The sequence below is a fragment of the Ciconia boyciana genome, chromosome 20, assembly GCF_034638445.1.
Source record: "Ciconia boyciana chromosome 20, ASM3463844v1, whole genome shotgun sequence".
NCBI lineage: Eukaryota > Metazoa > Chordata > Aves > Ciconiiformes > Ciconiidae > Ciconia > Ciconia boyciana.
The window spans coordinates 8,251,545-8,264,056 of NC_132953.1; the positions used below are offsets into that span (position 1 = coordinate 8,251,545).

Genomic DNA, 12,512 nt, shown 5'->3' on the forward strand with positions numbered 1-12,512 from the left:
TTTCACGTGGGCGCGCTCGACGCCTAATAGAGAGCCTGTTTTCTTTGGCGTGTAGCTGGCTCTTCGGTTCGTGGGGTCGGCGTGCCCCCGGCCGCTCCGCGGAGGATGCGCGGGAGCCTTCGCCCTCCCCTGCCCGCAGCCCTCGCATCCCCCGGCTGGCGATGCCGGCGCCGGGACGCAAGGGGCAGAGGAGAGTTAATAAAACCAACGTGTAACTGAAAATTGAAAAGCTATAAATCTCCCCCCTCTTTTTTTTTTATTTTCTTTTTTTTTTTTTTTTTTTTTTTTGCTGGGATGTTGGTAGCGTTTTGATTTAATAGTTGGCCAAACACAAGGGTCTATTTTATTCAGAGTTTACAGGCCTCAGGGCTGTTATTCCTCCAAATTTAATAGCATTGAAATTGCAGGGTTGGCGATAATTTGCCTATCACTTTCTGCTCTCCCATTGATGTTTATTGTCAGCGGGATGGAATCTCAATCCGATTCACTTAGATAACATGTCTGTTAAACATTTAGATAATTGTGCCATCATTAACTTGTCACATTATTTTAGAGATTCAAAACAGTCGTGCGGTATAAGCGGAGGTACAAAGGGAGAAAAATCCGGCGCGCGAGAGCAGGAACCCGGGAGCGGAGCTGTTGGTGCCGGTGGGGTGCCCGGCGCTGGGCCCTATGGAAAGCGTCGCCCGGCGGCTGCTGGGGAAGCTCGGCCTTCCCCTCTCTCTTTGCAGGGCTTGAACCGCTCTTTTCCCCCCAAAAAATGTCTGCTCCTGGTCCAAACGCACGCTGAGGTACGCGGTGATTGTTTTAAATTTTTTTAATTTTTTTTTTTTTAATGCCGGAGCACTCGGCATGGTTCTGCTAGCGAGCATCCCAGGAGCCCTGTTAGTGGCTTGGGTTGGCGAGGAGGATGCGGGGGGGGCCGCAGCGGAGCTGCGCGGTCACACGGGCACGCACTGGCTCCCTCCGTTCTTGGCAAATTTACATTTAGCCCAAGTAAGGGCGTATTTGTCTTAGCTCCTTCCTTTTGCTTCGCTTTCTCTGCCTCGGAGCAGGACCGCCCTGAAAAATACCAGTGACGTTACGGACGCGCGTCGCACGACTTCTGTCGGTGTTGGAAATGACGGAGTTTGAGCGAGTGGAACGTAACGTGCAAGTCGGGTGATATCAGCCATAACTTACATTGAAACGTAAATTGCGTTTGCCGTAGGCTCCGCGTGGCGCCGCGAGCCGTGGCCGGGCCGGCTCTCTGCCGGGATGCTCCTCCGACTCCGCCGGCGGCTGGGGGCGGTCTCGGTGGGGGCACTCGCCACCAACAGCCGTCTGCAGCATCCCTGCTCCGGCGGCGGGCGACTTGGGCTCGGGAGGTGCGATTCTTCACCCCTCTCGGCACATCCTCTCCCCTGGCTCGACGGGAGCGGTGCCCGGCCGCGAGCAGCTGGCACGCTTGCTTACCGAAACCAACCCGACGTCTTCCTGGGCTGCCCGTGACTTTCGGTTACCGTTTCACAGGACTCCTGAGAGTTTTCAGAGAGCAGCTCGATGAGGCTTCTGGGGGAAATACCGCCGGATAGCATTTTTCTCCATAGCTTGAGATAATGCACTGTAGTATTAAGTACGCTTAGAGGTAATTATCCCTCCCGTGCTCGCTTCGGTGGCGCGGTCCCGGCTGGGGGAGGGAGCGCGGGCGGTGCTGCGCGGTGATGCCCAGACGACGCTTTGCGCTTTTCCCGTTGGATGCCAGCGTGGATTTTGGACGCTCGGGTATGGAAGCGCTGCGAAAGCCCCTGCGCGCGCTGCTCTGGCGTGCCGCCGGCCCCTAGTGCTTCCGACGGAGGCTGCGAGCAGCGGACGCGGGGCCGAGACGGGCTTTGGTTCGGGCGCAGGGATCACGGCTCCTGTAGAGGAGGCAGGAGCGCCTCGTGATGCACCGGAACGGAGAAAATTGGCGCTGGGTTCAGACCGTGACTCCTGAGCTTAGGAAACAAGCCTGGTTAAGCACTGAACACGGAGGGTGCGAAGACGACGTTCCCGGCACCTTCAAACGCGGGCAGCGCCCAGCGGGAATCCTTGACCGAGGTGGGAAAATGGGATTTAGGGCCGGGGAAGTTGCTACCGGAGGCACCTCCGGGGCTTTGCAGCTTCGGTAGCAACAGAAAACGTGAAACGCCGATGGCGAAGATGCATTCGTGGCTGCTGCGACGTTTTTGGGTACAGGCATCCGACTGGAGCCAAACGTGCCGTGCGCAGGCGCGGCATCTTCGGTGCAGCGTCGCCTGTAAATGTATTTATAAGAACCCTGGAAAAAATACTCTGTGCTTAATTTTGGCCGCTTGACAGGGAGCGGGACTCGCTCGTTCCAACCTTCGGCTGTGGCAGAACGAAACGAAAAGGACGAGCCAAGGAAGGGCGCAACAGAGCAATCCGAACGCATCCTTCAGTTTTTTAAATACTCTCGCGGCCAACTTTATTTGCAAAAAGGACTGACAACAGTACAAGCGGAGGGCAGGACGAGCACGCGGGTTCAGCTGGAGCCCGTCGCCTCTCCTGTGCTTCCCGGCTCGTGGCCCAGGTCCTCTTCCCACACCAGCCGGTGTCTCCAAAGGAAAGTGTTTTCCGCGGACGTTTATTTCTGTAAAAACGAGGGCTGGGACAGCCACGCTTCCCGTCGGAAGCCTCCGTCATTCAGGAGCGTAATTCACCGTGCGAGCGGCTGTGCCGCGTCCTCCGGCTTGCCCCCCGCCACCTCCGAGCGTGGCGTGAGGCCACGGCGCGCCGGGAGCTGGCCGGCAAGCGCGCGGAGCGGGGTCGGCGGCAGCGGCCGGGCGGTGCGCGCTGCCGGCCCCGGCTTCTGCGGGGTCTGGGGGCGGCGGGTCCTGGGGGGCACGGCACAGAGCCCCTTTGTCTGACAGTAATGTCCTGTGACAGCGCTTGAAATCCGAGTCCGGGCGCGCATTCCTGAAACCGGGAATCTCCCTGCCTCCCGAAGCACGGCTGCTTTTTCCACCTTTACAGCAAACATTGCCCGCGCTTCAAGGCGGGCTCGTCGCGACGAGGTCGGGCTTCGTGCGAGCAGCCGTAGTTGCCGAAAAGAAGCCAGGAGATGGAAACGCGGCGGACCCGCGCGTCTGCGTCCGAAAGCAGCGGCCAATGGTCGGCCTTTAATTTTCCTGTGCAAATACTATTTAAAGCGCGATGAGAAAAGCCCTCTCACTAAGCTACGGAGAAATCTTTCTTGTCCTTTAATTCTAGATGAAGGGGATTAGTGTGAACATATTTAACCTCTGACCCGTGGACAAAAGCATTATCAAATTTAGTTGCCGAGTGGCTCCCCATTTAACCGAACCGGTGCAGTATCTCAGCAATTTTTTTTTTCTTCCCTCCCTTGAAAGCTTTAGCATCCATTGTTGCCCCGGAGCACGGGGGGATGGCAGCCCTCCTCTGCTCGGACTCGAGTCGCCGGCCAGAGCCCCCTAAGGGAAGCCAGCATCGTACGGTGGCCGCCAGCACCCGCGGGGGTTTCGAAAAGCAAGCGAACCCCCCAGAAAAGCAGAGCCGTCTGCAGGTTGGGCTGGCTTTTCCCTGGTTTCGTCGCGCCCGCCTCGGCGCCGGCCACGCGCCCGCCCGCCGTGGCTGGGGGGACGCTTGGCCATCGCTCCGGAGCACAAAGACGCCGCTCGTACCCCTTTGCTCCGGAGCAGCAGAGCCAGCGCGCTCCCGGCGAGCTCGGGGATGCTCGGCGCTGCCACGCCGGGGCTTTCTCAAAGAGGGATGAAACGCGGGCGAGGAGGCGGCCGGGGTCTCCTGGTCCGGCGGAGGAATGCCGAGAGGGGCCTCCCGTCAGGAGCCGGTGTCCGTTTACAGTGCATCTCTCATAAACCCGGCGGCGGGGGCGAGGGCAGGGGGACCGGCCCTCCTGGTATGTGATTGATTATCTGGTATTTATGCCATTGAGGACTTTTCAGCGGCTCGGGGTCAGGGGGTCATCTCATGTGTCTTGCTGCAAATCCGCTTCCTTTTGTACAGTGCGGGCTGGGTGAGCAGACACACAAAAACAGCTTTTTCTTTTCCTTGGGAAAAAGGGGAGGGGGGCGGGCTGGTGTCAATGAATTTTTTTTTTCAGCCTTTCCTGAATAGTGTCCTTTTTAATTCCAAAGAACTTTTAATTAAAAGTAGCAGGAAAGTTCATCTCGACAAGGTTTAACTTACCTTAGCAGTTACTTTTGTCCCCCGGCATTCGCGTCTCCCCGCTTTACAAAAAAACCCACAAGAAACGGGGGAGAGGCCGCTCTGGGTCCCGTTTTGCGTCTCCCCGGGTTTACCGAGAGGGCCTTTTGGTCTTTTATCTTTTTTTTAAACGATGGGGGTGCAGGAATAATTAGCGGACGCTGCGAATCCCGGCTTTGTGCCTCGTGGCAGCCGGCCACTCCGCCGGCCGTGCTTGGCCGGGGACGGCCGCCCGCACCACCAAAAGGGTCGTTTCATCGGCTGCGACGCGAACTGGGGCTCCCCGGCGTCTCCTCGGGGCCGGAGGATGCCGGAGTGGCACCACCCGGGCCGGGAGAGGGCCCGGCGTGGAGCGGGCGCTGCTCCGTGCCGGGTGGGATGATGGCGGTGGCGGTGATGGCGGCGGTAGCGATGGTGGCGGTGGCGATGGCGGTGGTGCTAAGGATGGCGACGGCGATGATGGCGGTGGCAGTGATGATGCCGATGGTGGTCTCCCGTGAGGTGGGATGCCGCAGCCCCGTCGGCGAGCGCAGGGGCACCGCGGCGGGCAGGACCTGACGCTGCTGGCCAGGGACGTCGTCTGCCGTCCCCCAAAACCCTCCTGGCAGGGAAAAGCGCGTGCCCGCCGTGATGTGCCGGTTGGAAAACACTCGTGGGGGAGATTGTTTGGCCAAAAAGAGACGGGGAGCGGCTCTCGGTGGACCAGAAACGCTGGCGAGGGCTTCGTCTCCTCGCTCGAGCTCTTTGTTTAACGATGGAGCGAGCAGTTTCTAACACATTAGTTTAACCATCACTGGGAAAGCAATGGGGAAAAATATGTTAGGTTTTCGACAGAAAGTCAAATTATTTTTTCAGCTGGTTTCACTCCAAATTCCGACTGGGAAGAGGAAATCTGGGAAGCCGTCGTCGTGACGACGAGTGAGTGAGTAGCTGACAGCTCCCCTTCTGATGCGGTGGCCAGAAACGCCGCCACAATTTGCCTCGGTTGCCCGGGGGAAGCAGGCGTCCTCGGGAAGGGCAGGGACGGACGCGGGGTTCTCCGGGATGGAGAGCGCTGGGACAGGCTTAGGGGAGAGCAGCGCCGGGGGGAGATGCTGCGCAAAGATACCCAGGTCCCCAACAGATTAACGCGTTCTGGTCGAGCGGTGTTTGTTTTGTCGGGGAAGAGGGCAGCTTTTCACCCCTACCTTGAGGAGCCGAATACTGGTTTTTGCCAAGGACGACGGGGTGCAAGGGGGTGTAGATGCATGAGGCGCGTGCGCGAGCTCGGTTCGGCAGCGCCGGCATCCCCACCGCGGGCGAAGGGAGGTGGGTGTCCCCCCGCCATCGTCCCCTCCTGCCAGCAAGGCGCTGGCTCCGGGGCACGCTCGCTCGCTCGCTGCAGAGGAAATCCGCATCCCCCTGCTCCGGCATGCTTTTTCCCTTCCCAGGAAAAGTTTCCTCCGGCTCCGAGCTTGCCGTCTTTCACGCCTGCGTTAAGGCTGAATTACCGCCGCCAGCTCCTTCGGGGATCTAGACTGAGACCTGTTTGCAAGGGTGTGATATCGCCCGGCTCTCCCCGCTCAGCCACGTGGCCAGACGGGGCTCGAGGGCGGCGTTCGTCCCCCCGGCCGACGTGCAGAGAGGCCTTTTGTCACGGCCTCCGTCTCCCGTGGGCTTTGTTCGGCAGCGGCAGGACGCGAACGCCGCCGCCTCGCGCCCTCCCGTCCAGGCTCCCCGGAGCAGGTTATCGTGCTCCTGGTACGACAGGGCTTCCCGTGACTGCGAGCTCGCTGGTTCCGAAATGCCTGAAAAGGGAAGGTTGTCCCCGTTCATGCGCTGCATTTTTGGCCGCCTGAACGTTTTTGATATATATTGATATATTTTGATCGGTATTCAGTACAAGGAAAAGGCTGTGGGGATTTTGCCTGTTGCAAGGAGGGCGTGCCTCCGGCTTCGGCCAGGAGGCTTTAGGGTTTGTAAACGTCTTCAAACAACTGTTTGGCCTAAAAGAATAGAAATTAGGCTCGAAAGCGCAGCGCACCGTAGGCACGAAGCCTCCGCAGCGCGTTCCCAGGCTCGCGTGGTGCCGGGAGCTCGGGAAGCTCTCGCCTCCCCCAGCCGAGGGGTGGAAATGCAGGAAAACGGGATTGGCCCCGAAAAAGGTCATCAGATTTTCGTTTCCAAACGCTAGGTTTGCACGACGCTCGGTTTCTTCGGGAGGAAAACCCGCTCGCGCTCTGTCGGTGCAGCTTTGGGTGACGCCGAGCGTGCCCCTTCCTCCCAAAGCCTGGGGACCGCGCTCGGGGAGGGCTGGGTGCCGCAGCAGCCGCGGAGCGGCGGCAGCTCTTCCCACGTGCTGGGGAGAAGGGCTCGGGCAGGAGGTGCCCGGGGGATGGCTCGTCCCCGGTGCTGGCGACGGGGGCACGCCTGGACCGGCGCTGTCCCCGCGGAGCATCCCTCGCAGGCGAGGAGCCGCCCGCATCCCTTGGCTTGCGGGCAGGTCTCCGTGCGGGGGCTCAGCATCCTGCCCTGGAGATGGGGGGCACGCCGCCGCCGTCCCCCTCCGCAGCGGATCCCCCCCCCAAAAAAATGCGTCCCTCGATTAACGCCCGGTTTGGACCCGCGGGCTGCCTGGCAGCGCCTCGCCCAGCGCGGGTCCAGCTGCCGCCGTGATTGACGCAAAGCCAGTCTATAAATAAAGTCTTTCTCTCCTCTCATAAAGACTTTGCGGTTTAGTTTGCTTTCAAGGTCAAGATCAGACCTTTCTAAATAAACACATATCAAAGGATCATTAGCGGAGCAGCACTGTTAAATTGAGATATTAACTTCTGTCAGCCGCGCGTTTCCTTTTTGTTCTGTAACTCGCGACTGCGGCGGGTTTTTATTATTTTGGCCCTAGGCGGTAGCATCTGGCTTCTGTAGAGACTGTAAAAATTAAAAAGCAACACAAATCATTGCGAGAGAAAAGCAGTAAATTCAATGATAAGAATTTAAAATTAAAATGTTTCGGCGCTTTTATATTCCGCGAAACATGAAATGAATGAGTTGTGTGCCTGTTGCCATAAAGCCGCCGCCGCTAATAGTCGCTGGGCTCTTTCCCTCCCCGCTCGCTCTCCCTCCTGATCTTTCTTGCCTGAGCAATCGCAGAAACGCGCAGCGAAGGGAGACGACGGCGATGATGATGACGGCGATGGAGACGGAGGGCGGTGGGGAAGGGGCGAGGTGCCGCCGATGGGACCGGGGGGAGCAAAGGGCCCCCCGAAAGGGAGGCGAGGAGGGGATGCGCTCGTCCCGCCGCGCTCAAAGGGAGACAGAGAGGTCGAGCGGGGAGGGTGTGACTAATGCGCCGGGTCACTGGGACGCGGGACCGCATTGTCCCCCGGGTCCAGATGGCCCCCGGAATAAATCACCCCCGGCAGGCGCGGGCTGCCCGTGCCAGCGCCGCGGCTCGGGGCTCGCCGCCCGCTCCCGGGTTGCTGCGGGCGCCCGGACTCGCAGCATCCTCCGTGCGCATCCCGAAAAACGAAGCCTGTGGCTGTGGGGGTGCAAGCCCCCGCGCTTGCAAGGTGAACGTTGTACGTCTGCTCTGAAACGCTCGAGTTTTTCTAGGCGTTGGTAGACGGGCGAGCGGGTGCCGAGGCGGGGAGAGGGCATGCCCGGCCTTCCCGCTGCAGCCGGGGCGGCCGCATCCAGCCGCCCCCGGAGGAAAACCAGCGGCAGAAGAGCAGGCGGCGCCGGCTGCTCTCTAAGAATTAATTTCCCGTAGTTGGTTAAAGTTGGGAAGAAAGCTGCGCTGTCTCCAAGTAAATAATAATAATAATCAAGCAAATGCCCCCTTGGGAGAATTTGCCTTCCATAAAGATGTTAATGAGCGTGGAAGCCGAGCCGTGGAGTCCGGAGGCAGCCTTTGAAACCGGGATGATTTGGTGACTCCGGCACAAAATGTGCGCGTCTCGTGTGTTTATCATCCGGGGTTTTTTTCCCCCCTCTCTCTACTTAACCACGACGGCTGCAGGGGCTGTTGGGCTCCAACCAAGCAGCCGGCACAGCTAACGGGTGCCACCGTCACCCCTCAATAGCACCCTTGCTCCGGTGCCGCACCGGAGCGGCCGGGGCGTCGTGAAGGGCTGGCTCTGCCATCCCGGCGTGACACCCTTAAAAAGCCACGCGTCCACGTCCGCGGGCGTCACCTGGCCCGACAGCAGCGTTCGGGGAAGGGCCCCTTCGTGCCGCCCCGTGGGTTTGCTTCGGTGCTGCCACCGAAAACGCTGCTTTGGGTTTCATAATAATCCCGAAAACAGACACCGAAACTGGGTTAATCTTCTTACCCCGAGCGGCGCGCATCCGCCGCCCTCCCGGGGCAAAACGCAGCCTCGGTGCTGGTGCCGCCGGCCGGCATCCCCAGGCCCGTGCCAGTGCCCGCTGCTTCTGCCCGTCCTTCGTCACCCATCCTCCTCCTCGGCTTGGTGCCAGCGGGACGTGCGCGGCGGCCCCAGAGAGCCCTCCATGCCGAGCTGAGCCCGGCGCCTTAAGTACGTGCTTAATTCCCACCGGCTCTAGTGGCTCTCGATCCTATCCTTAGCCACGTCGCTCGAGCCGGGGATGCTCCAGGGGCGGATGGATGCTCCGGCCCCGCGGACAGGGCTGGAAAGGAGGGCTCCCCGCAGCTCTCGGGCTGCCGTCGCCGGTGCTTTCATCCACCGGCCTCCGCGGCCCCGAGGATGCTAAAAACCCCGTCCTCCCCTAACGCTGCTTTTCATGCACACCAGCAGCCCGCAGCCTCCCCTGCAGCTGCAGCCAGCAGCATTGTCCGGGAGGTGGAGGCTGGTAGGGAGCCCTTGACACGCCGACAAAAAAACGTCAGACGTCCCTGAAATCTCATCTGGGGAGAGCCAGCAGCCCTCGGGCTCCTGCTTTGCACGGCCAGAATGTTTTGGAACCGCCTGCCTCGGTCCTAACGGTAGCGGCGATTTTAGCGGCACGCGCATCGCGTAAGAGATTACGTTCAATACGAAGGTTGAAGGAGGGGCGAGTCTTGGTGGAGGCCCCGAATTTGCAGGACCCGAGTCGAGGGTTTGGAGGCTTTGCGGTGGGCGAGAGGCAGCGACGGGCTCTGTCGGCATCCTTCGACGCGTGCACCCTCGTGCCTGCTGTAGTGCCGGAGCCCTGCCGGCGTGCCCCTCCGCAGCCTTTGAGGAGGGGGTTGCAACGCCGTTGACGGTTGCTGCAACGGACGGACAGATCTGTCTCATTTTTCGAGTCTCGTAACGCCGCTCGGAGGAAAGACAGGGGAAAGATGGCAGCGCTAAGAGGAGGACGCGGGGAGGGGCGGTTTGGTTTGCGCCGCCCGACGTTGGCTCCGTGCGCCCGGGGACCGCCGGAGCCGTGCTGCGGTGGCTGGGGCTCGGCCGGGCGCTTCGCCGGCACGGTGGCATCGGTCCCCTTCGGTCCCCCCGCCCCTGCTGCCGGAGCATCCCTGGTCCCCGGGTCGCCCTACACCCGCCCGCCTCGGGGGTCCGGGCTCGGCGGTGCTGCCGCGGGGGCTGGCAGGGAACCGGCGGGAGCGCGCAGGCGCGCGCGGGGAAAAACTTGAAGTCAAATGTCTGAAAGTCAGATCCCTTTTTAGTATGAATTTGCTGTATCTCATTCTGAGCACTAATTCCAATTTAATTGCAAGTGGCCTGAAGCCTCTTCAATAGGAGTAACAAATGGTTTGATTTTGTAAACTTCATCAGACTGCATTTTAAATGCGACACACTAGCCCGGCTCGAATGCCAATGAAGCACTGAAGTAGCTCTCTGTTTACTAATTATCCGTTTTTACTTCAAGCCACGCTGGCTGGCTTGTCTGATTAAATCGGATTTGTGGGATAGAGAACAGCTAGCAGAGTTTTCTCTATAGTAAACGAGATTGAAACTATGGGCCGCCTGGCTGCACACTGTAAATTATATTTCCTTTTAAAGGGGACGTGTCGCCTTTCTCCCGCCGGCGCGCCTCCCGCATCCTAAACTCGACGGCGCGGGAGCGCGCCCGGCTCCCTTCCGAAGGCAGACCCGCCCTGCCTCCCTCGCCCGCCGCCACGCGGGTTTGTATTTAAATCGCCGCCCTCGCCGCGCTCGACGCCGCGCTGCCTGCGGCGGCCCTCGCCTCGAGCTGGACGGGGGCAGAGGAGCCCCCGAACGTCGCGGGTCGCGTCTCGCTCGTCTTTGCGTCCCCGGACATCGCGCTCGTTTGGGAGCGAGCCGCCGGGGAACCGGGCTGCGCGTCCCCAGGCTCGCAGCCGCGGGGCTTTTTCTCCCCGCAACGAGCATCCGTCCCCTCCAAACCGGACTTCAGGCCACCTGCTAGGTAACGCTGGCTCGCACGAGGCAGCTGGTGCGCTCTCCCGAACAGCACCCAGAGCCCGACCTGCTCTGGCTGCTGCCGCCGAGCCCCACGGCAGCCGATAGCCGCCCCGTTCACGGCCGCCGCCGCCAGCGAGCAGCGGCGGATCTGGCAGAGATGCGTAAAACCGGGGAAGACGGGCGAAGGCGGCTGCCGAACGCAGCGTAACGGGGCTGCGCTTAAACCTCCCCGGTTGCTAAGACTTTAATTCCGCGAGCTTGACCTACGCCGCCCCCTCCCTCGGTATCTATCTTTGTGCCCGGGGGCTTTTTATATTTTAATTTGCTTTTGAACATCCTGCAAAATTAATGGCGCGCTCGGGGCCATTGTGCGGCGTACAGTAGAGGGAAGGGCCGGCGGCGCCCGCCGAGAGCCGCCGCGTTTCCCGGGGAATGAATTGCTCGCCCGCCTTCGCCCCTTTTAATTGTTGACAGTAAAAAGCGTTTAAATGCCGCTTAATTTGTAATCATCTTCCCGCAAAAAGGGGAGAAACCATTAAAACGTCAGGGAAATGAATAAATCCGTCTCTCGCTGGTTTGGGGCGGCGGCGTTTCTTTATCGGGGGTGATTTTTCTTCCGATGGCTGAGGGCTGGCTCGGGGCTGCTCCGGCTGGGAGCCCGGGGATGCTCTCGCCGCGGCCGGGAGGCCAGCGCCGAGTCCCGGCGTCGCCCGGTGCGGCTCTCCTTGCGGTAAGCCTGGTACTGCCGAAGCCCGGCTGCGGCAGGGACGGCAGCGACCCCGAGCACCCTCTGGTGAGCTTTCCCATTTCTTCCCACCTCCCGCCCTCTCTCCGAAGGGGGGACGTCGCCGCGCCTGCAGCTTAAAAGCCGAAAAACCTTAAGTGAGCGCCCGCAGCGGGACGGGGCCCAGCAGAGCCCCGGCTTGGTGCCGCAGTCCTCGGCTGCTGGAGAGCCGCATCGGCGGAGCCTCGGGGCTGCAAAGCAGCGGTGCCGGCCTCGACCCTCCGCATCCCGCCGCTGGGCTCGACGCCGGGATGCAGGGCCGTCGCCCGCGGCCTCCGCCCCCGCGCCGGCACCAGCCTTCGCGCCCGCGGACGCGCTGCTCTTGGAGGGCGGCTAGCGCCGGGTGCCTGCGCGAGCTGCGCCAGCGCACGTCGGCCTCCCCGTTCGGGCTGGCTGTTTGTTTACTAATGCATTACCTAAAAAAAAAACCAAATAAAATTTAAAAATGCCTTTTGCGGGTCCCGGCAAGCAGCGCCGTCCAGCACCGTCCCCGTCCCCGTGGGCCAGCGGGTGCATCCCCCCGAGCGTGCACGAGGCAGCTCGTCCCCATCGCTGCGGCTGCCAGAGTCGGCCCGGTTTTTTTTCAAGCGGGGGCCAATTAGTTTCACAAATGAGGGCCCTACGGTGCCAGGGAGGATTTGTTACGGCCCCGCGCGCCAGCCCGGCGGCATTGTCCTGCCCTCCGCCCCCGCGGGAGCCCATTGTCCCCGGCCCCAGCGGGGGCTGCTGGCGGCAGATTTATCGGGGCCGGCGTCCCGCCGGCCGGGGCCTCCGCTCCGCAGCTGGCCGCGGCGCTGGGGGCTCAGCCCCGGGGACCTTTGACCCGTCCTGCTGTCACCGCCGGGGCCGCCGAGGGCCGTGGGGCCGCATACCTCTCGGGATTTGCTTCGCACGGCCCGTTCGGGGCTGGCTGTTTTGGGGGTTGGTGGGGGTTTTTTCGGTTTGGTTTTTTTTTTTTGTCTCTGGAGCGTTTTGTCCGCAGCTGCGTGGGGGGCACGCCAGCCCGCGCCCCCCCGGGATAAATCCCTGCGGAGGGAGAAAGGCCGCTCCCGTGCGGGGCCGCCTCTCTTGCTGCTTTTATTCCCATTTTACGAGGGGGGGGTTGCAGATTGCGGAGCGTTTTGGGGCAGCTGCGGCCACGGCTGGGACTGAGCATCCCTGCTGGCCGCTCCCGC

The 12,512-nt window shown here is 61.3% G+C and overlaps 1 protein-coding gene across 11 annotated transcripts in view; it reads left to right on the plus strand.

Moving 5' to 3' along the window:
* Nucleotides 1–12,512, plus strand: part of ZBTB16 (zinc finger and BTB domain containing 16) — an 85,086-nt gene that overhangs the window by 65,805 nt on the left and 6,769 nt on the right. For 8 of the 11 annotated variants that reach the window (XM_072884579.1, XM_072884587.1, XM_072884578.1 and 5 more), the window contains one exon: nucleotides 5,083–5,145. The exons of the other annotated variants lie outside the window; for them this stretch is intronic. In XM_072884579.1, the coding sequence (XP_072740680.1) occupies nucleotides 5,083–5,145 (63 nt within the window). The remainder of the gene's footprint in view (nucleotides 1–5,082; nucleotides 5,146–12,512) is intronic. 11 annotated transcript variants of the gene reach the window in all.